The sequence below is a fragment of the Onychomys torridus genome, chromosome 9 (assembly GCF_903995425.1).
Source record: "Onychomys torridus chromosome 9, mOncTor1.1, whole genome shotgun sequence".
Classification (NCBI taxonomy): domain Eukaryota; kingdom Metazoa; phylum Chordata; class Mammalia; order Rodentia; family Cricetidae; genus Onychomys; species Onychomys torridus.
This window is the reverse complement of record NC_050451.1, coordinates 56,247,588-56,271,322: the sequence shown is the minus strand read 5'-3', so window position 1 is coordinate 56,271,322 and position 23,735 is coordinate 56,247,588. Positions and strand designations below refer to the sequence as shown.

Genomic DNA, 23,735 nt, shown 5'->3' with positions numbered 1-23,735 from the left:
CGGCACTGGAGGAGCCAATCACCATACTTTGTAAGGCTTCAATTCGGCTAAGCCAAAGTGGCATTCATTCAGTATTGTTCAGAATTATCTCCGAAGAGACTAGATTCAGTTTTGTGTGTATGGGCAGAATTCAGGATGATCTACTGAAGGTTAAGTAGCTTATCTCAGAGTAAAAGAATTATTTTGAAAAAAATTAGAACACAATACGCGAGTCTCTCACCGGCCCCAGCCACACAGAGGCTGTCTTCCATGAGCCCTAGTAAATTTTTAGCACCAAAGATATGAATAAAGCCTATAGATACTGAGTTTTGCTATGTGTACCAGTGATTGTGCTTAATTTATAAGTTAGCCACAGTAAGAGATGTGGCCTACTGGTCCATGAGTAGGCTCTCAGAAACATGCCATGATTAAGCTGGTTGAGTTTAGAATCAAGCTTAGCCATCACAAAGTGTTCTTTCTCTGCTTAGATGCCTAGCGGTCACTTAAAAGAAGCACTTCTAGCGTAGCTGAGTTACTGCCATCACTGCTCTTGAGGCTGGAGTGAACCACAGTGAAATAGTGTTTATCTGCATGCGGTTACTGCTGCACCAAGGAGAGATCCTTAGCATCAAGTAGTTACTCCTGCCCTCTCCATGCACTGGGGATCCAGGACACAAATGAAAACTAAGAGTATTCCTGGCCTTCTGTGTGCCGAGTGCTGATCTAGAAACGTGAATTAGATCAGTAGTCAAGTGAAAGTCTACCCAACTGAGCTGCTGTTTTTCCAGGAATTCTTTAGTTCCTGGAACATGTGTGTACTCTATTTTCTCACTCGTGGTGGCCCATCGCTAGCATAGGACAGGATTTCTGGCCTTTGCCGTGTTCCATGCTGATACGTGAGGGCGTCTTGTTGCAGGAAAATCATCTTCCCTTCAGAAGGCCAGGCGGCGGTCTACAGTCGGTGTGCGGGGCTCTCCGGAAACAAATGGCCTGATCCGTTTCATTGCTCAGCAGCGAAGCCTAAAGAATGCTACAAGGTCTCCATTGGCACACCACTCCCCATTTCAGGTGCGTGTTCTCCTGCGTGCTCATGAATGTTGTGAAGGGCAGGTCTCACTCTGAGAGGGTTCTGCTTTCTGGCTCTTCTCTGTTTGGGTCTTGAGGGGTAGTAGGAGGGATGGACTGACTGCCTTCCACGTCTTGCAGGGATTGTGGGGTAACAAGGTGCTTATCTTCTGGTGTATTTAGCTCCTTGCTTTTCAGATTTTATCAAATTAATGCATGCCCCTAAAAGGTCAAATAGTTGAAGGCTTGTTATGAAAGACATGGGCCCCACTTAGCACTACTCTGCAGAGGGCAACCACTGGGATGCTGGCCTTCTTACTCTAGAATAATTGACTTCCGTTATTTCCACTGCATTCTTCTGCTTTGCAACCTGGTCTGTGCATGAGACAATTTCTTGTAAAAACAACCATGGAGTTTTCCTGAGTCCCTTTTGGAAGATCCATGAAGTCGACTATTTTTCTAATTTTACTAAAGGTTATTTGTCTGTACCCCAAAATATGTTGATATTTATAATCATGAAGCAAAACGAGTCATGAGTGGGATTACTGGCCTATTAGCATGGGCCATGACAATGACATCACACTGTCATCATATTAGTACTTACTGGACAGTCACAGGGAATGATATTAGTTTCATTAAATATCTCTGAAGCACTAATAATGATAAACTTCACTACATCTCATTCTTCAAATATGGATGTAATGAAGTAGAAAGTTTGCATCAAGCACTTCAGAAGTTTCTAGAAATGTGTATGATTGAGTTGTGTGGACTGACCTGGCTATTTTTTCACAGAACATCATTTTTACTTGATGGATCAACTGATAGAAAAATTGTGGTTTGTCGGGCTTGTAAATGTCACAGGTAGGCAGTGATCTACCACAGAAACTGAACCCTGTTTTATCAGTGAGGAGGGTTGCATTTTAAGAGGAAATTAAGATTTTAGAAAACATGTACCCGTGACTGCACTTGACAGCTTCCTGACTGAGCAGTGGGTAAAACATAAAATACTTTCATATCGCCTTTCTTAAATGAACCACTTTTTAGAAAGTGTGAAGAACACAGAAAACAGGTATTTTTCAAATGATCAGTGCATGCTATTACAAAACCTGGTGGGTAAGAAATGTCCCACATTGCAGGGTAGGCTGCTAGATTGGTTTTTGTGTGTGTGAGAGTCTAAGCGTATGTGTATGGCCCAGGGGTTGACATCAGGTATCTTCCTCTATTGCTCTTTACTAAGCGTGAAGCTTCCAGACTTGGCTACACAGACTGGCCAGCAGGTCTCTGGGATATGCCTTTCTCTGTGTAATACCCTGCAACAGACATGTGCCATCATACTTTGCTTTTACATGGGTTTTGGGGATCCAAACTCAGGTCTTCATGCCTGTGTTGCAAGTTCTTTGCTCACTGAACCAGCTCCCCAGCTCCTGAATCTATTTAAAGATTTTACTTGAAAGATAAAATGCATCTGTGTGCACCATATATGTGTGTGGTGCCCACAAAGGTCAGAAAAGGGCATCAGATCACCTGGGACTGGAGTTCTAGGATTGTAAACTCTGCCGTGTGAGTGCTAGGAACTGAGCCTAAGTCCTCTAGGACAGCCAGTGCTGAGCGATCTCCCTAGCCCCACCCCTTAAATATCTTATAAATATTCTGTTGATGTTTACTTCTGTGTTCTGTGCTCTGCCTACAATGGACAGTGAAGAAGTAGCCCTCTTTCTTCCTATGCTGCCCTTTTTCTCCAGCATCCCAGTAGCTTGGTTATGTCACCAGTCACGTGATTGCATTATTATGGTTCTGGGTGCTAGTCTGAGCTGGGTTTATTTTTGTGATTAGCTTACGCTTTTTTCCTTTGGGTCACCAGATCACTGTGTTCTCATTCTATTTATTAGTTACTTTTTGTTGCTATGATTAAAAAAAGAAAAAAAGCTGCTTAAGGGAAATATACTTTAGCATATGATTCCAGAGAGCGACTCCATAATGGGGGAGGCATGGCAGCTGAGAGATCATAACTTGTTTTTCATTTTTTTTTCTAGACAAGGTCTCTCTGTTGCCCTGGCTATCCTGGAACTCTATAGACCAGGCTGGCCTCAAACTCAGAAATCCTGTCTCTGCCTCCCGAGTGCCAGGGTTAAAGGCATGTGGCACCACTGCCCTGGGAGAGGTCATACCTTTATTCACATGTAGAAGATGGAGAAGGCAAACTTGAACCTGAGCAAGGCTATATGCTCTCAAAGCCACTTCCTCATCCTCTCATGTACTTCCTCCTGCGAGACTGCACCTCCGAAAGGATCCAGAACTTCCCAAGCAGTAACGCCAACGAGGGACCGAGTTCAAATGCCCACACTTGTGGGGAAGAGTTCTCATTTAAACCACCACATTCCTTTTCTGTGCCCCATCTCTGGCTGTCCCCCCTCTACCTGTCCTGTTTGACTGACTCCATTTCCCTTCTTGCCATCCTTTCCTTCTGGTGGGCCACTGAGACAGTCTCGGCATAGTTGAGGCTTGTGTGGAACTCAGTCCTTCTAGAGCCTCAAAGCCCCCGTTGTTGTGGTTACAGGCATGTGCCCTCATACCCTGCTCCCTCTGTCCTCTTACTGTTGCCAGCCATTTTGAATCTCTTGGACTTTCATGACTTTGGCTGTGTTTAATACGTTGAGACACTTGCTCATTTGGGTTGTAGGACTACACATTGGCCCAGTTTTCTTCCTGTGTCACAAGTTATTTCTGTTTCTGGCGAGTCCTCCCAGTTTTTCCCTCAGAAATGCCAGTATGCCTGGGTCTCTTTACTGTTTGCTCTAAGTATCATCTGTGTGCTGATGACTCTGAAATGTCTGCAGCTGTAATCCCGAAGGCTCCAGACCTACATGCCAGCTACCTGTGTAGTCACTTTGAGTGTTGAGTGAAGTGTTTGGAGCATACCCTGGCCTATTAGTTACTTGTTCCATTGTCACAAAGCACATGGTTTTAGAGTGCAATCCATCATGATGGGAATGGCATCGTGGAGGTCACATTGTATCCACAGCTAGGAAACAGCGATGAGTACTAGTGTCCCATTCTCTTCATTCAGTCTAGGGCCCCGCCCATTGGATAGTACAGCCCACATTGAAGGCAGGCCGTCCCTCTGCTTTGGAAATGCCTTCACAGACACCCAGAGGTTTGTCCCTCTGTGGGTCTAATCCTAGCAAGCTATTCTCCAGATCACTCCGGCCAGATACCTTAGTCATCCTCGGTCCTTTCTTCCTGGGGGTGCCCATCCCACTCCTTTAGACTGCATTTCAAGGCCTATCTGAACTTCTTCATATCCTTCCTGCCAGGGCCCTGAAGTGGTCTCCTTGCTCCTGCTTCCCCAGTCTACCCGCCATTACCCAGAGGCAAGGGGTTTTAGAGTGAATCACGTCATGGCCTCTGTTGCTTTAAGCTTCCCATGTTTCCTATTGAAACCAAAACCCAGCGACTTGTTTGAAGTCTCTTTGTTCCTCCGGTCTGAGCCCTGTGCACTTGTGGCTTGCTTCATCCCTGCCTTCCCCCCAGTCAGTGGGCACACAGGCTTGCTTTCTTCCGATTGTTCCAGAGGGCTTCTGCTCTTATTTTTGCTCTATGCCTTGTTCCTGTGGTGTTAAAACAGTTTTCATTGTGGTTTCAATTCAAATGCCTCTTGGTATCTTTCTTTCCTAAATAGCCAAAGCAACACGTTATTCGGCTCAGCCACACTGGTGCTTTCTCCATAACATCTGAGTATTTTCTTAAACCTCACTCTGGGGTATCACTCCACTCCCATCCCCGCCCACCCACCCTACCCTAAAGCCTTGAGCACCTGGAACAGTTTCTGTATTTGGAAAAAATGGGACTTAGCAATGCCAGACAAAGGCATGACAAAGTTTTCATTGCTTTGTTCGTGAACATTGTTCTCTTCCTCTATTGGGAACAGGTTTAATTAGGGGAACTTAGTTTAGGCATTTCTAAGTGCTCTGAGTTCCTGGGATAGTGAACCAGCCCTGACGTATTCAAATAATGTCACAGAAAGGCACTTTCAAGATAGTTTGTGTGCCTTTAAGATAATCTTTGTTACATAGATGAGTTGCCCTCAAGCCTGTTGGGAACATGTTGGGCTCATTATGTCATAAAGGTTTATGTCATCAAATACATTTCAGTTTAAATGTTCCACTATTATGTAGTAGGCAGTTTGTCTTATGACAGTGCTTCACTAGGAGTAGAATCAAATATGAGAGCAGATCATCAAACATGACTTCAGGATTTTAACAGCTTTTCCTCCGTATGATATCGTAAAGGGAGGTAGCTTTTTTTCCCCCTTCCTTTTGCCTATAGGTTAGAATGTTAAAATTGCCCCTGTCCTTATTGGGAGAAATGTTAATGGCCCAAGTTAAAAGAAAACGCAGCCTGGATAAAGTGCTTGATCAGTAGTTTATTTTTTATATGAACAGAACTTTATAATCTCATGTCATTAGCTTTATCTAGTAATGTAAATTCATTTTTATCTTTGTGTAGAACCTCATGGGCAGGGTTTCTAAAAGCTCCTGGGCTTGTGTCTGAAGTGAATGGTTGGCTTTCAGCCCTAAGGAAGTGAGTGTCTCCCAGATCTTCCAAAGTTAGGGAGTTAGCCAGGAGGAGGTAGGAGTGGGATCAGAAGCATGTGCTGAAACTCGTCTGGTCCCGGTCTCCCAGGGTAGAGAGCATCTGTGCACTAGGCACAGTGTGCTGATCTGTGCAGTTTACTTCATGACTGCTCTTGCTGCAGCCTTTCAGTACAGGACGCTCCCTCCGCCTTTTTCTTCCTTGCGCTCCAGCCCTGAGGTTGGCTTGTTCTGAACTGCTTTCTTGTTCCCTTTCACACTGTCTTGTTGACACTGTCTCAGTGATGGCTGCCAAGGTTGTTCTTAACCCTGAGAATCCTTTTCAGAGTGGTTTAGTACACCCCTCCTGCCCCCGCAAATAAGTAAGTAGAGATGCACTTAGTCTTAGAGCCTCTATAAAACACTTCCTATCCATTTTAAGTTTCTGTTAGCCTGGCTCAGTAGCTACCAACATATTGAGTATATGTCTGTGGGTAACCACTTAGCTATTCTTCTTTGCTCCGATCTTAAACAGGAACAGAAGCGCACTAAGATGGCTACAGCACACGAAATATTAAGACAGAAAATGTGTAATTCTGAGGAAAAGAGGCTCTGTCACACTAACTTGTGCGCTTTGTTTTCGAGTTGGTGATGGCAGGCCTAGCTAAGAAGCTGATTTATAATGCTCTGTTTATATAGTCACAGGGTAGCCCAGGACTATATCAACATGCCAGTGCTTTAAGTAGTGATCTGTTCATACATTCACAGGGTAGCCCAGGACTGTATCGACATGCCAGTGTTTTAAGTAATGCTCTGTTCATACATTTCACAGGGTAGCCCAGGACTGTATCGACATGCCAGTGCTTTAAGTAGTGATCTGTTCATACATTCACAGGGTAGCCCAGGACTGTATCGACATGCCAGTGCTTTAAGTAATGCTCTGTTCATACATTCATACATTTCACAGGGTAGCCCAGGACTGTATCGACATGCCAGTGCTTTAAGAGAACGGATGGCAGCTTTCCGGTCTGCTTTTCACCCAGTACAGGAAACTGAGAAGATGGCTGGTGGTCCCACAGCCTCAAAAGCAGATCGAGAGTCGAAGACATCAGATTTGAGTGAGTAGAAGGCATGAACTTTCATGTTTAAAGAGAATTTTCCACAACAAGAAAAGATTCATTTCCACAGTGTGAAAGTAATTTTTTCAGAGTGTGGTTGTTTTTGTAAATGGAGGCTCATAGCTAAAATTTGCAGTAGTTACACAGAAATCTAGATTTCTGGTTTCAGGGTTTTGTTTTAGTTTTACCTACTTTATTTTGGTGATGCTAAGGATCATGCCCAGGACCTCGAATGCATTAGACAAGTGCTTTACAATCGAGTCCCACCCAGGCCCTGTGGTTTCTGTTGAAAACCTGTTCCTTTATTTCCATAGTTACACTTGTTCTGAATTTCAAAAGGCCAGTGGTAACTCGATCGTGTCAAACTTCAAGTGGGGCTTGTGACAAATTTAGATTTGTATCGATTTTTATAGACTTATTGTTAAACTTTGCAAAAACATATGTAAATGGCAAATACCCAGCCTTGATGTTAACCTCAAAGTTGTCCAGTCTGATCAATGTCTTGCCAGTCTGCTGCATTCCTCACTGTGTCTGTATTGTTCATTTGATTATTTTGTAGTTGTTTCTGGCTTTTTCAGTCACAAATACTTTAAACACCAGAACTTGACAGAATATTGGCTTTCCTGCAGACCTGTTTTTCCAGCACTTTACACTCTAATTACTTAACAGAGTCCATCTATTTCATGCTTAAGGAGCTGTTCACATGTCCTAATCTGTAGTTTGTAACTTACCTATTACCTGAATTATTGTGTAGGTTTTAAATTTTTTTACTTCATTGTTATAAGTATGTCATTAAAATCCTTTTGTCCCTAGAAATAACTGAGTACATTGCAGTTGTGTGTTTTCTTTTTTCGTTTTTTCCAACAAAAAGTGACATACAGTCGAATTTGAACACATTAGAATGTAACTGTGTCTTTCAGGTCTTGCCAGCTTGTGGTTTGCAGGCTAGATGCACCAAGTGTAGGATTCACTGTGCAGCCCTAGCTGCTCTCAAGTTTGCTTTCCAGACGAGGCTGGCCTTGAACTTTCTGGACTCTGCTCTTAGCCTTCCTTGTACTGCCACTACATGTGTGCCGCTGCACCCGCCTCTGGTTTCCCTTTTTGAGTGAAAGGGGTTAGCAGATTTTTTATTTCATTGAGGACTCACATACAAACACTAAATTGGCATTATGTTATTCTAGTGGATGGTATTTTAAATGATAAATGTAAAAGAAAGTATTTGTCCCCATATCGTTTTGTTTCTACTTTTGCTTTGTGCATATAGCCAAGAAAGAAGGTCTTGTTGAATACCGGCAGTCTGGGTTCCCTGTAAACTCATCTTCAAAGCGGCGGAGAATATCCTCCCAGAGCAGCCCGGAAGACCACCTCAGCGGCGCCAAAGGGAAAGTGGTTCGTGTGCGGACGCTCGCCAACCAAGCCTGTGCTGTGGGCACCTCTGCAAGTCTTGCTGAGGTGATTGTGCTTCCCCCATAGGACTGGAATTGGTTTTCTACATAGGCAGTTTGGAGACTGTCAGGGCCTGAGATGCTAGTTCCTGCTTGTACACGTAGTGCTGCTGTCGTTCTTAAAAGAGTGTGTGTGCCTCCTATGAGTAATTGTGTGACTTTTGCAGTCAATTGGTTTTGAAGCTGTTTGGGAAGATTGGTTGCTTTTGACTACTTTTGTGAGAAGATAAGCCCAAGGGTCTTCTGCATGAGGTGTTCTACAGATGGTTTGACTGTAGGTCTCAGGTGTACCTTGAGGTGGCTTTTGTCCATCCAGGGAGCACAGGTCCCTGAGCAGGTTATTTAGGTATCAACTGGAGTATTTTTGCAGAAACTTGGAGCACCTGTCCAGGTCTGTCCATCCTTGCCCACCTAGTCTGAGAAGCAGGATCTTAAAGTCCTTCTTTGTTCCTCTACTTGTTTCAAGTAGCATTAGGAATTTTTGTGGACTGTGACAACCTAACGCCTGTTAAGATTCTTGAAAAACAAAAAACTACCTGAGTTTTACTAAAGTAGGACAGAGAATGCTAATGAAGTCGGAGACATTCCTGCAGCTGTAGATGGCAAGACAGTCCAATCGCCCCTTCTTGCTTTGTGTCTTTAGTCAGAGGGTTTGCTTTTCATTCCGGAGAGGAGGCGCCGACACCATCACAATGCAACTAGTTTACATTTTAATTGTGTAGAGGGCGGCAAGAAAGGGATTGGTACACATGGAGGTCAGAGGTCCACTCTCAAGAGAAGGTTCTTTTCACTTTGGGTTCTGTGGATTGAACTTGGTCATCCAACTTGCAGAACAAATGTTTTTGCCTGCTGAGCCATCTTGTCAGCCGAACAGATGAAATTTAGTGTGGGCCATCTCTGTTGCTTAGGTCCAGTTTATGTCTGACCTCGTACATGTTTGCTAGTCACTAGAGACTCCTTAGTTTCGATGAATTACGTGGAGTGCATGTGAGGGTCAGAGGAGAATTTGTGTGTGGGTTTGCTCCTACCATGTAGGTTCTAGGATTGAAACCCAGGTTGTTAGGTTGGTAGTGGGCACTTCTTTAAGTCCTCAAGCCCATCCTAATTCATTGTGATAACAGTAAAAAAAAAGGGGGGGGGGTCATAGCATAGTGATCCCAAAACACTTCTCTACAATCCCTGTAACACAAGAACCGCTTGTATCACAGACTTGCTTATGGTCTCAGTTTCCTCTTTATTCAACATCATATAAAATGATCAGGGCTGGAGAGATGGCTCAGAGGTTAAGAGCACCGACTGTTCTTCCAGAGGTCTTGAGTTCAATTCCCAGCAACCACATGGTGGCTCACAACCACCTGTAATGAGATCTGGCGCCCTCTTCTGTATACATAAATAAATAAATCTTTAAAAAGAAATGATCATTTGGCAGAAGCAATAGTGGTTGTTTCCCTCCAGGACTTTGATTCATTGGTTATAAATCACAAAGGAGAAATGATTTCTGATTTAATGTGGCTAAGCTTTTGAGAATTTCCACTCTAGAAGGTAGCAGATAGCACAGTTCTCCAGGCTTTTATGGGCAACAAAAATGAATCACATACACTTTTCTTCAGGATTGAAAATGGTTTGTGGAGTGTTCAGGATGCAGCTGTGAGTATTCTGTGGTTAGTTCCTTGTGTACTTTGCCCTTGCTGGCTAGAGACCAACAGAACAACAGGTTTTCAAGTCATCCATGATGTTTATTGAAATCTCCATAAAGGTGTTACAGCAGTACTGTTAGTAAGAACATATTGTCTTTATATTCTTTCATTTTTTCTCCTAGAAGTCTGACATTGGTGCAGCCCAGCCTGGATGTGTGGTTGCTCCCCTTCCAGAGCTCATGGAGGTTTCACATGGTAAGTACAGATTTTCCTTAGTACAAACCGACACCATCCCTTTCACGTACATAATGATGAGTGTGTCTATAAGCTGAAGTGAGTAAAAGCAGTTCTTTTATTATAGCAGTGATAACCCTGAACTCATAATGTTCCTGCCTATACGTAGTAAGTATTGTGACAACAGGTGTGGAGGTCACCCTGCTTTAGCCCGTCACAGTTTCAAGTAACTAGTGATATGACTTGATTTACATCTACTATTTTGCCATATGCCACCTTTTGGGTTATTTGGTTTTTGTTTGTTTGTTTGTTTTTAAGAATTCTGTTTTAAGCCAGGTAGTGGTGGCGCACGCCTTTAATCCCAGCACTCGGGAGGCAGAGGCAGGCGGATCTCTGTGAATTCGAGGCCAGCCTGGTCTACAAAGTGAGTTCCAGGACAGCCAGAGCTACACAGAGAAACCCTATCAAAAAGAAAAAAATCTGTTTTACTTTACTAGCGTTTACTGTCTTTTAAGCTGTACCTCATTCTCTCTTTTTCTGTTGCTCCGGGATTCCAGCACACATTCTTCTCAGTCATTTGAGTGGTCCTGTGTACAGCTGTTCATAAAACACAGAAGTTTACTCACCTTGTGACTTGATGTCCTTTTTTCCTTCTCTTGACATTTCTAGCCCCTTTACACAGTAGATGCCATACACTTTTAGTTTGTAACTCCATGCATGTTACCATTTTTGCTTTAAATCATAAACTGTTTCATGTAATTTAAGTGAAAATCGTTTTTCTATTTACTGAGCATATACCCCTATTTCTGGTCCATTTGTACTCTCATTCTTTATTTTCTTTGTTTATACTCTTAATGATCTAAATTCCCTCTGGAGCTTTCCTTCAACTTCAAAAGGAACTTTTCACCAACGCCCCCCCCCCCCCCCCCGTGTGTGTGTGTGTGTGTGTGTGTGTGTGTGTGTGTGTGTGTGTGGTGAATATCTGCTCTGGCTGTTAATTTTCATTCTAAGGTGGATGGGTGGATTTCTGCCTGCATAGATAAGGTACAGGGGCAGATTGTTTGTCATCTAGGTAAAATAAGATACTGCCACCTTGTTGGCAGATCTCTGCTTTGTTTTCATGAGACTTGGTGTCGTTTTACTTGGTACTCTGCAATCCATCTGAAGTGGTAACATCTTACAAGGGTCAATGTTCTTTTGAGCACCTCACTAAATCTTACCGGAAGTGCTGGAATGACCAGGGAAAGAGGGGCTGCTGTGAGCAGAGGGGCTTTTGTCGATGTAGTCAGTCTAGTGTTTCGTGCTGATTATTCGATGAGCCTGCCCAAGGGTCAGATGATTAGAAATCTTCTGTTAGGGCCCAGGAGACGGCTCTACCATAAAGAGCACCTACTGATCTTCCAGAGGCTCACAGTGGTTCCTAGCACCCAAATTAGATTCACATCTGCCTGTAACTTGAGCTTCAGGAGATCTGGCACTTCTGGGCTCCACAGGCACCTGCACATATGTGCTCTAACACACAGACGCAAACACGGATTATATTTAACTTTGTGTTTTATTTCGTTGGTGTAAAGAAGACTGTATAATGCACCTGCTGTCTCCCTTGCCTTCCCCACTGCCTGTGTTCTTTCTCCTCCTGCTAAAAGTCCTGTCAAGCAGGTCTTGGCCTGTGCTGTGGTGCCCGGAGTGTGGCATTCTAATGGCCTCACTGTCCTTCATGCCCCGTGACGCAGCACTCCTGCTTTACCCGACGTCCTGCTTAGCAATCCTACTTAAAGATCTACCTTCCCTTGAGGCTGGTCTTCCTTTAGATCAGTGGTTCTCAACCTGTGGGTTGCGCTTTGGCAAACCTCGTCTCCGAGAATATGTACATTATGATTAATAACCGTAGCAAAATTACAGTTGTGAAGTAGCAATGGAAATAATTTCATGGTTAGGGGTCCCCACAGCATGAGGAACTGTATTGAAGAGTCACAGCATTAGGAAGGTTGAGACCCACTGACTTAGATGGTTATAACATGTTCCATACAGCACACATGATGTCTTAGTGTGTGTGTCATACGGGGTTTCTTTTAGGTCAGATTGTATCTACATCCCTGAGTAGATTCCTTCCGATTTAACTGGACTCCCTCCGTTTGCCAGTGTGGAGCTTGCACATTTGGCAGGGCAGCTTCTGTTTAGGTTGATGATCTCTCTCCTCATCATCTCCTCTTTATCACTGTGTTCACACATTGAAAGGCCTCCATCTCGAGTAGTAAAATGGCTCATTATTAGGGTTTGGCCTAGGTTTTATGTTGCAAGTAATAGGTATCCTAAGAAAAAGTACATTAGCATTCCAAGGCTCGTTCCTGACCTTTTCCCCCACCCTCTGTCCCAGATTTCTGTGGGAGCCAAAACCTTTTATCTTTATTTGTGTTAGATGTGACTAAAGCAGTATGGCCAGTGCTACTTCTTTGTCTTCTGTTCATGTCCAAATGAAGTCTGGTGTTTCCTCCCTGAGCAGGGAGTATTAGGATTGAATTGCTTTCATTTTACGTTGCTAGGGATTGAATTTAGTGTATGCTAGGTAAGCATTCTTCCACTGAACTATACCACTAGTGCTTGGTTTTGTGAAACAGGTCCTCACTGTGTAGCCTTGGCTGCCTTAAATTGTCCATCCTCCTGCCTCCATCTCCTGAGTACCAGGCTTACTGACTGAATTTCTAAATGTTGTGTTACAATCTTGGCAAGTGTGGTGAGTATCTTGTGCCTAGAAGAAGCAGATTTGGATGATGTCCTCTCGCTTTCCCCTTGAAGGACTTGGAGTTGCCGACTGTGTAGAGGGTACACGACCAGTTGTTGCTGTTCCACTTGACACACCTGCAGCACACATGAGCTGCAACCCATCCCCTGCCATCAGGTCACCAATGACTCCTGTGTGCAGGAGCAGCAGCCTTCCCTCTGAGACCTTTGTGCTCCATTCTGTGTTGAAGAAACCTGGCAAGCTGTTTGCAGAGAAGGTAAAGGTAAAAGTTACGTTTCCTAGTGCAAAGGAGTGCCAAGTCATTTTGCTTCAAAGCAATAACTGAAGTTCACATGTCACACTGGTGTTGAGGGAAATGCATGTCCTCACTGTTTTTCTTTTTAACTTAATAGTATTTTGAGATTGGTCTATTTTAAATTAATATTACATTGGTATTCAGGATTTAATGTAGGTAGACTGTATCAGTATAAAAATTCATCCAAATTATAATGAATTACATTGCAAAATTAGTTCCCGGTGAATGCCTCAGTCTGTAACCTATTCCAAACATGTGTGTCTAACACGTCAAGTCAACCATGTTTCTGTGAATGCAGTAACCTAAGCCAGGAGGGAGTTGACAGGAACGAGGTAGCATGTTCTGACCTCTTCTGTCAGCAGCCTTGGCACGTATACAGTGATAGTACATGGTTTGTTGGACATACCAGCCCCTTCTAGCAGAATGGAATATGTGTTTCCTGGTCGGAGAAAGGACTCACTTAGGAGGGTACTGGTAGTCTTGTTTGGGCAGAACTATTCTTAGAGCAGGTGCTGTTCTTGGTGGTTATAGTACTCAAAACCATGGACTGGGCAGAGGTTCCGGGTGAGATTGAAATGCAGGTGGTGATTAACCAAGACTGATCCGACCTGCAGGCCTGACTGTCTTCTGCAAGGCTTGTTCTGTCTGTGGATTTATAACATCCTTCCCTATATTTGGGTCCTCTGCAATCTTTTCAATAAACATAGACAGAACCTTCTTTCTTGTTTCATCCTCAAAAATAGAGTTATTCAGGCAGGAAATTCCATTATTAAAAGTGCTGTCCCCATGCTGAGACAAAGCTCTTAGTATCATTTGCCTTGTCTTATTTTAGTGGGTTCTCATGCTCAACCATTGTGAAATCTGCCTGATCTGACACCTGATACAACACTATAATTTTGGTACTCACATCTTCCTTAGTTTGCTAGATCAAAAATGGGATTATTTTAACCCATACTTAGAGATTTCTGTTCTCTAATTTGGACCTATAGTACTGTTGATTAAAATATAGAAGCCGGGGGCTGGAGAGATGACTCACCAGTTAAAGAGCGCTTCCTCCTCTTAGAGATGATCCAGGTCCAGTTCGGCACCCATGTAGCAGTTCACCATGAGGATCAAATGGCCTCTTCTGGCCTCCAGACACCTGACATGTGGGGCACAATTTTTATCAGTATACAGGAATCCTTTAGACAAGAATAGAAACATATATACAAAATATATGTGTAACAAAAATAACTTTAAATTTGTAACAGTATTCTATATGATAATAAACATCTATAACCCACCAAATAACCAAAAACCACCTCTTGGGAAAGTGGGCGTAGTTTTCACAGCTAAGATTGGGAGTTGGCTCATAGGTTTACGAGTGAACTTGGGCCCCCTTCCTAGTTTTCTCAGTGCTTAAGTCACTTAGGACAGTATTCTAGAGGAACTAGATTACTTTAATAATACCATTTAGAGCAAGTGGATGTTGCTTTGAATTTGCATGCAAAACACTCATACACTTAAAATAAAAGTAAATACTAAATATATTAAAAGATAAGAGAACTAGTTTTTTCCTAGGCCTTCTCAGCATGGTGTTGGAAGCTAAACAGTTAAGAAAATAAAGGTACTCTGCAAAACCATTTTCAACAGTCCCATTCTTCTCAATGACTTTGTATGTTATGGAAGGAGTAAAACCTTTGGTTGGTGTTTATTTTCATTAGGAATACAACCTCTGTGACGATGGGGCTCAGCTAATCCCAGATCCTTCAAACTGTTGCACAGAACAAAGAGCAGGTGTGTTATCCACAGTTGTTTTTAGACCTAAGGGTATCATTTTCTTTTGAGAACTCGACGCAGCATGTTAGATTTCTGACAGTCTCTGTTCATGCTTTACTACTTCTGAAATTACTTGCGATTGGAGAGCAGTGGGGAGGGAAAGGTGTCTTTGTAGAACCTCATTGATCTTGGGCTGAGGGTGTGGCTCAGTGGAAGATCATCTGCCTGACATGATTAAAGTCCTAGGCTCAATCCCTGGTATCACACATACACAAAAAGAAGTTGTCGGTTTTGCCTATCAATTTTTACTTAATGGTACAACTAAAGTACTTCAGATATTCCAATTTTATTAACACTTTAAATAATTATAACTTATTTTAAATTTTTAAAATCGGGACTATTTAGTTGAAAGTATGGTTTCCTTCTAGTTGCATTTTCTCTACAAATTATCTTATACAAACAGCAGCTGACTATACCGTATTCAAATATTCTAGTATATGCGTTTTAGCTAAGAAAAGCAGCTTAATTTTTTTTTTTTTTAATGTATTCTCATTTATTGTCTGTAGGTGGGGAAAACTGTAAATCACCAGGCTTTCTAAATCAGAGGAAGAGGAAGAGAGTTACCTTTGGAGAGGACTTAAGTCCTGAAGTGTTTGATGAATCTTTACCAGCCAATACTCCGTTGTGTAAAGGAGGAACACCTGGCCGACAGAGGAACATAAATGCTGCCAGTCCCCTGCAGCCACCAGTTCATGAACAGTTAGCTCAGCCAAATTTTGATGACAAGGAGGAGAATCTTGTAAGTGGGAAAAAGCATAGAATTTCTATCAGGCCTCATATTTTTATATGAAAATTATGATTTGAAATTATGAGGTAGACCAAATGACATGTCACATCTCATCTCTTGTTTTTTGTTTTCTTTTTCTTGTTGTTGTGATTTTGTTTGTTTGTTTGTTTTTGTTTTTCAAAACAGGGCTTCTCTGTGGAGTCCTGGCTATCCTGGAACTGGCTCTGTAGACCAGGCTGGCATTAAACTCAGACATCTGCCCGCCTCTGCCTCCTAAGTGCTGGGATTATAATGTATTTTAAAACATAGTGGTAAACACATTTTAGTAAACTTTCAGTCAGATTAATTCAGAAAAAAAGTAAAGACAAATGACCAGTGTCAGGAAAGAGAGGTGACATTCCTGTATCCTAACAAACTTTCAAGGACAGAGGGGATAAGCAACAACTTCATCCTGTTCTGTAACAGCTTCCATAACCAGATACAATCTTTGAAACACATTACACATCAACCTTCAGTCAAGAAATACATTGTTTCAGTAGCCCCACTGTGACTAAAACTTTCCCAGAGTAATAATTTTAAGGAAGTTGGCTACATAGTTAAGCAGACTACAATATTGATTATATGCACACTTTTCCAAATAAGACAGAAAAGCTATGTGATCATCTCAGTCCATGCAGAAAGGGCATTTTGTGAAATTCAGCATTTCTGATTAAATATCAAACAAGTGTGGGCAAACTGGTAAGAAGGGGGAATTCAAATTATTCAAAATCTATGAATGAACAATAATTGCTATCTTACTGGCAATTATGTGGCAAAGGTTTGAAATCTTCTTTATTTTGCCATCTTACCATGAATTTCACTGAAAAATATTGTAATACTAGAGGGTGTTTCTCAATGATTTTCTTCAATTTGCTTTGTAGAAGTTAGACAGTAGGATTTTAAATAAATGGAAAAGTAGTTTGTGAGTGATTAATATCACCCCTTATTTGGGGTGATTGCACTTGGTAAATATATTTGCATTATGAAGATAACCAGTCAGTGTTTGCAGGTTATCTTTGTTTTGCTTAGACCTTTTCATTCTCTATTGATTTTCCCTTTCATTTTGTGCTTATAATTCCTACTACCAAAATAAGGCCTTAGTTTTTCCTTTGGGATACATCATTTACATATTTACTGAACTTAGGGTATCTAATTTGTACTGTTCTCCTTTGCTTAGGAAAACATAGAGCCGCCTCAGGTATCGTCTGCACCCTCTGAGACTCTTCCAGGTATTTATGTGTCTTTATCTTCCGTTCCTGGGTTTGTGTGGGTGTGAGTTTGGTATGTTTGTGTGTGCGTGGTTGTTCATGGGCTGCAACAGTGTGGGTGAGAAGAGGACATTCTCTATCCTGTGCTCTCACTCTGCACTAACTCCTTTGAGACAGGATCTCTTACTGAAGCTGAAGCTAGGCTAGTGACCAGCAAGACCCAGTAATCCTCCTGTCTCCGCTCCCCCATAGCATTGAGATTATAGGCATGCACACAGACTTGCTTAGCTTCCACTTGGCTTTTTGAGACAGGGCTTGTCATTAGTATGGAGCTTGCTCATTAGGCTGGTTGTCTGGCAAACTCTAGGAATCTATTTATCTCTGCCTCCTATTGCTGGGATTATAATATTTCATACTGTAACCTGCCTTATGTATTTTTTTACTTTAGATTTACTTATTTTATATGTATGTACCTGTGTTGATGTGTATATTTCACGTGTCTGCTGTACCTGCAGAGGTTAGAAGAGGATGGCAGGTCCCTCTGGACAGACAGTCATGAGTCTCCCAGTGTGGATGCTGGGAACTGAACTTGGTTCTTCTGTAAAAACAGCAAATATTCTTAATTGCTGAGCCATCTCTCCACCCCCAATACCTGGCTTTCTTATAGGGATAAAACTCAGGTCCTCATGCTCCATGAGCACTTTACCAACTGAGCTACCTCCCTAGCCCCTTAATTCTTATTTTCAGGACATAAAACTTAATAATCTCTTTATTCTTAAAGTTGTATATGTGCTTTAACGATATGTTATTGATTTTAAGAAAACCAAATACTGTGTATGAGAAATTACCACTTCTTTCTGTTGCAAGTCTCATACTTCATAATCACCCACATTTAACTTGAATGTGTTTATGTCTTTTACAATCATGATAAGACAGATTTTTTTTTTTTTTTTGATATATCAGTCTTGGCTGGCAAAACCATGATATGAGTACTTGGGTTATAAACCTTTATTCATGTTTTCTCCCTTCCTGAATCATCTGATGACTTCCCATTGATACAGCTTGAGTATGTGAGCATAGAGTCCAAAGCTGTAAATTACCGACCTGCAGGTTAAAATGGCTATAGTCTATTATGTTCTAAGCTCTGAACATATATCACTCCTTCATTGATCCATTAAAAAACATGAGACGTGTCTAAGGTTGGCAGTTAAGTGTTCCTTAATATGTATGTTCTCATTGCACTCATTTTGTTAGTCAGTAATGGGAAGTCTTCTAAGGATTGTTCTGGATCTCGTTCATTGCTCTTGTTAATTATTTGTGTCTAGATATGATATTAAAAGCAACAGTGACTCAAAAAACACTATGCAGTTCTTTAACCCTCTGACTCGTGTTAGTTTTATGCTGAGAGCCTAATTTTGCTTGTTTCTTGACGTAGGCACAGACACTTGCGGTTCTTTAAAGAACCGTGAGGAAAGAAGCAACAGTGTTGGTAGGCCAAAACGGACTTCTCACAGAAGGAAGGTAAACACTTATGTTAAATCTTCATAATAATGAAGACAGTCTTGATTTGATGGGTGCTGTAGGAAATTAATACTTGCACCGGGCAGTGCAACTTTTAATCCCAGCTCTCAGGAGGCAGCAGTGACAGACGGATCTCTGTGAGTTCCAGGCCAGCCTGGTTTCCAAACTGAGCTCCAGGACAGCCAGGGATACACAGAGAACCCTGTCTCGAAAAAACAAACAATAAAAGAATTAATGCTTTGTCTCACTCAGTGTGTAACCCAGAGTAATGTCTTGCTGCTCTGATTTTAATTCTACTAGACGAAAATCCACTAGAACAAGAGCTTCCCTTCAGAACTGTGTTACTACGGAAGGCAGTCTACTTGTTAGCTTAGTTTAGATCTGTAGGACAATGGATTTTATTGTAAGTGTGAAGAAGATCCACATGTAATTAACAGCCAGAAAGTAACATGAATACATGGCTTCTTAAACTATGCATTGGTTTGTTCTCTGTGGTGACATTCAGCTGGCAGCAGTAAGCATCACTTCCACGGGCTACTTGTCTTCTGTTTGGTCATAAGTTACATGTAATTGGATTTTCTCTATAGCCTTATAAATATAAGCATACCTATACTATTATTGGACGTTCACTTGTCTGATTGGATGAAAATCCTATATTGTAGCCTAATTTACAGTTCGTGACTTGTTATAAGCTAATAACAGTTAAATACTAATTGATATTTCTTTGTATTTGAAGAATAAGCCACTAGTTCTTAAGTCATTTTTTTCTTCCTAATATAATAATCCTTCTGAATCCATGCTTGATAAGTTAGAGAATGGTAGTTAGTAATTCCCTCTTTTAATTTGGTTAATGTACTTCTAATGGAACTTGTACATTAAGAAGCAATGGGGTGTAAGATGGTAAAAGTAGATAGGAGGTGTGGCTCAGTGGTAGATGTGAGCACTGAAGGCGGGGAGCACTGAAGGTGGGGAGCAGCAGGATGGAAGAAAAGCTAGAGTGAAACCTGCCGTGCAGTGGAGGGTGACTGCGCATGTTCTGTGTGTCCTTACTATGCTGTCCTTCATGGCAGTTGATGAGTCCTGCAGAAGAGGATGTCTGCAACTCATACGCTGCAGAAGCTGAGCCCTGTAAAGAGAAGAACATGAACAAGAAGAAAGCTCAAGAAAGAAAATGTACAAGCAAAGCACTTCCCGGAAAGAAACCAGTAAGGATGCTTTTAGCAATTTCATTTATATGGTGTGGTACATTTCTTCATTGTACGGTAACAGAAGCATAGAAACAGTCAGTGTCTGATAATGGAAGCACGGAAGTAGCTCTAGCTAATTACCTGAGGCTAGCTCTATATCTGCTTCATTTGTCTGTGCATCCAGCCCAGTAAGCAGTAGACACATGGAATTGCTTCTCTTCTTAAGTATTCTACATTTTTTTTTCCATGTTTCACTATGTAGCCCAGGTTGGCCTTGGACTCACCATCTTCCTCCTTCAACCTCCCCTTGCTGAGAATATAAGTATCATGCCCAACTCTTAAAATTCTTCATGGATGTGCATATCTTCTTTGTTAATGCTTATGATCCTTAGAAGAAAGTTGCGTGGGTGTCTTCACTAGTTACTTTCTTGATTAGTCGCTTGGAGAGCTGTGGTCCAGAACACAGGATGACTCCAGCTTCTGGTCTGCTCTTTCAGGACTGGGTTCTGGGCTTGGTTAACTGAGAACTAGTCAGTGCTAACAATTTGTTTTCACTCTACTTCTTTTAACAGATCTCCTGGGTTGGCTCAGGCCACTCTTGAGCCAGTTTGTTAAGCACACACTCATCAGACTTTGCCTGTTATTTGTGAGAGTGACAAAGTGTCACAAATAAATGGCTGTGGGGCTGATCTTCTGTAATGGGGTTCACCTGCCTCCTTCACCCTCTGCCGCTCCAGAGTGTGAAGCTGCACTGTGCCAGCAGGATGTTAGCAGCCCTGACACTTAGAGTTCCCTCAACCCCTACACCTTTGAACTCCCTTGTAACTAGTCGTGGGTGCTTCACTTTGCCTGTGCATGCCTGGTTATCTCCTAGAGATGAATGAGCCAACCGCTGCTTGGACTTCTAGCCAGAGTCACTTCTGTATCTAAAGAAAAGATTGGAAGCCAACTTGAAAGTGCCTGACTTTCTGTGTACTTAGCTGACCCAGTATCTTTACACTGTTCCTTTACCCTTGGTGTTCTGTTGACCCTGACTGTCCTTCTCTGAGGCCACCTAGCCATAGTAATTCCCTCTGCTGCCTGCTGCTTGTTAGTACTTCACACCATCCCTGTCTGGAGATACTCACTTAGCTTCCCCCTCTGACCTCAGTCCCTTAATGATGTATCCATTCTGCCAATAATGATATCCTGCCCTCTGGCTACTCCTACGCTTTCAGATATCCATAATTTTGTGTTTCCTCATTTGTCCTGAACTCCTGGAACTGTTGCATCCATTCTGTGTGCTTTTCATCTGCCTTGTCTGCTTGCCAAAGTTTCAGCTCCAGGTTACTTACTCCTGCCATGTAATATTACTGCTGAGACACAGATGTGCGGTTGTTCCATCTAGAGTCATGGCTTCAGATGTTACCTGAAATCCATTCTCATATTTCACTTTACCTGAATCATTTTTCCAATAAATATGGTCATTTAGTTACTAAGATCAGTGCAAACTGTATAGTGTTATTCTCAATAGACATTCTCAGCAGCATTTGACCTAATAGAACACTTACTTGCAATACCTATTAAAAGTTGATTTTTCACCAGGCAGTGGTGGCACACACCTTTAATCTCAGCACCAGAAGGCAGAGGCAGGCAGATCTCTGAGTTTGAGGCCAGCCTGGTCTGTAGTGCAAGTTCTAGGACAGCCGGGGCTACACAGAGAAACCCTGTCTCACAGAAAAACAAACAAGAAAGTTGTTTGTTTGTTTTTTTTCTTCCACATATTATTATCATATACATTCCCTAGAATTCTACTTTCTACAAGGACAGTAAATTATTTGCTTTCTGGTGACTTCATATGCAGCAGCTTATTAATGACCAAGTTTTAAAATCACGTCTTCTTAATTCGTAAGTCTATGTCCAGTTGCCTATTGGACACACCTTCTAAAGCCACCTATTCTAAGCCCTTAAAAGTCAACATTTCCAAAATTAGTGTCACCTCTCAGGAAACCCACACAAAATATCCCATGATCTTCCTCTTATTCCATGAAACAAGCAACTATTCTTTATTGTTATTGGCACAGATAAACCTGAGTCATCAAATTCAGAAGAAACAGAGTTTTCCTGCTTTGTTTTCCTTTTTAGGCTTAGGGGAAAATGCTGAAAAATTACCTTGCTTTAAAAGTGTGTTTGTGGGCCAGGTGGTGATGGCGCATAACTTTAATCCCAGCACTCAGGAGACAGAGCCAGGTGGATCTGTGAGTTCAAGGCCTACAGAGCGAGATCCAGGACAGTCACCAAAACTACACAGAGAAACCCTGTCTCAAAAAACCAAGGGGGTGGGAGGGAGTGTGTTTTACATTCAGTCAGTGGTATGTATACCACTTGTTGCAAAGAAATAGATTTTTTTTTATTTTAATCTGTAGCTTTAAGAAACACAGTTACAAATAATGCATATATATTTCTTCCTAGCAAATCAGTGGCCAGACATTTAGCAAGACTAAAGATTAGATTGCTCTAATCCCTTCCAGGACCCTGCTGGATTAATGTAACTGATGTAATTTAAGCAGTAGAGGTAGAATGGCAATGAGAAAGGGTGTTAAGCAACAGATGACAGCCTTCAATGAATTTCTAGAAGACAAGGCAGATGGGAACATGTTGACGGATAGAAGAGGTGGAAAGATTTACAGTTCAGAATGTGCTAGGGAAGAAACTAGAGGGATCTGGGAACCAGCCTGCTTGTGGGAATCCCAAGAGACTCTGGCCTAGAATTGGCAGGTACAATGGATGGGAAGCGTGAGAAGTAGTACTGAAAAAAAAGATTAATTGAAGTCTTATATATGGAACAGTCTGCACCAGTTGGCATGCTATCCTTCTTTCCTGCCCTGATGTTCAGAACAGATGTTATCATCTAGGTTAAAGCCCCATTCTGGCATCTGTAAATTCCCACAGTCTTAACAGCCAACTCTTGCCCTAACACCAGACCTAACAACTGAAACACTTGTGCTGCACTGCCTTGCCCTGACGCACCCCACCTGACCCTTCAGGACGGTCCTGAGGAAATTTTCTGTAGAGTAGGGAGACTGAGCTAGAGTGCACAGGAAACTCTATTCTTAATTAAGAATCATATCAGTGAGTAGAACCAATATTGTTAAAGAAACAAGTTAAAATACTAATAAGTTACAAACAAAACAAAAATCTGACCTCAGGGAAGTCATCTATGGACTAGAAATACACACATGTATTTTGTTAGATTTAAGAAATTAAGAAGGGGATTCTATAAAAGAGGAACAGAAAAAAATAATTGGAAATCTAGGAGGTTGCAGGTGATTTTTTTCTGAGTCTTCATCTGGCTTCTCATGGCTCTGTCAGCTGGGTACCAGCCCTACAAGTGTTCATGCCCTTGAACCCGTAAGAAGTAGAAATGGCCATGATGCTCACTGTATGTCACCTAAACCAGGGCAGAGGTGGATCTGCTGACCAAGGGTGACATTCCTCTAGATTTAGCACAGCCTCTCCAGCGTTACATGGGATGATTTCAACTCAGGGAAATGCTGTGTCTTGGTCCTGATGTACCTGGTTGCTCCCAGCAGGCAGGTTCCCAAATGCAGGGAAAGATACTGTTTCCTCATGATCAAGAGGAAGAGCAGTGTCTTAGTGTTGTATTGCTGTGAAAAGACATGACCAAGGCAAGTCTTACAAAAGAAAGCACTTGACTGGGGCTTTTTACACTTTCAGAGGTTTAGTCCATTATGATAGCAGGGAGCTTGGCTGCAGACAGGCAAACATGGTGCTACAGAGTAGCTGAGACTTCTACATCTGGATCAGCAGGCAGCAGGGAGAGCAAGACATTGGATCTGACTTGAGCTTTTGAAACCACCCCCCACCCCCAGTGACATTCTTCCTTCATGGCCACATGATCTAATCCTTTCAAATAGTGCCACTTTCTATGAGCCTGTGGGACCATTTTCATGGAAACCATCAGAGCCAGTGACATCAGCAGAGACAATTTCTGATTTTATGGGCTCTTAGGCCTCTTAAGGACTTGGGTCTATGCTACTGCATCTGGCCTTTACCTGAGCATGGCAGGCCACTGAAGCAGAAGAAGTAGGTTGTATTAGAATTGATTGGGATCTGATTTGAGCACCTGTAAGGGTAAGGGTATGTGT

The 23,735-nt window shown here is 42.1% G+C and overlaps 1 protein-coding gene across 1 annotated transcript in view; it reads left to right on the top strand.

Annotated features, from left to right (window-relative positions):
• Cdca2 (cell division cycle associated 2) overlaps positions 1 to 23,735 on the top strand; it is a 32,971-nt gene that overhangs the window by 807 nt on the left and 8,429 nt on the right. Inside the window, exons 3-12 of the mRNA XM_036200096.1 lie at positions 896 to 1,047; positions 6,583 to 6,733; positions 7,998 to 8,185; positions 9,998 to 10,070; positions 12,846 to 13,054; positions 14,791 to 14,863; positions 15,412 to 15,644; positions 16,849 to 16,900; positions 18,315 to 18,412; positions 19,492 to 19,605. Coding sequence (XP_036055989.1) covers positions 896 to 1,047; positions 6,583 to 6,733; positions 7,998 to 8,185; positions 9,998 to 10,070; positions 12,846 to 13,054; positions 14,791 to 14,863; positions 15,412 to 15,644; positions 16,849 to 16,900; positions 18,315 to 18,412; positions 19,492 to 19,605 — 1,343 coding nt within the window. The remainder of the gene's footprint in view (positions 1 to 895; positions 1,048 to 6,582; positions 6,734 to 7,997; positions 8,186 to 9,997; positions 10,071 to 12,845; positions 13,055 to 14,790; positions 14,864 to 15,411; positions 15,645 to 16,848; positions 16,901 to 18,314; positions 18,413 to 19,491; positions 19,606 to 23,735) is intronic.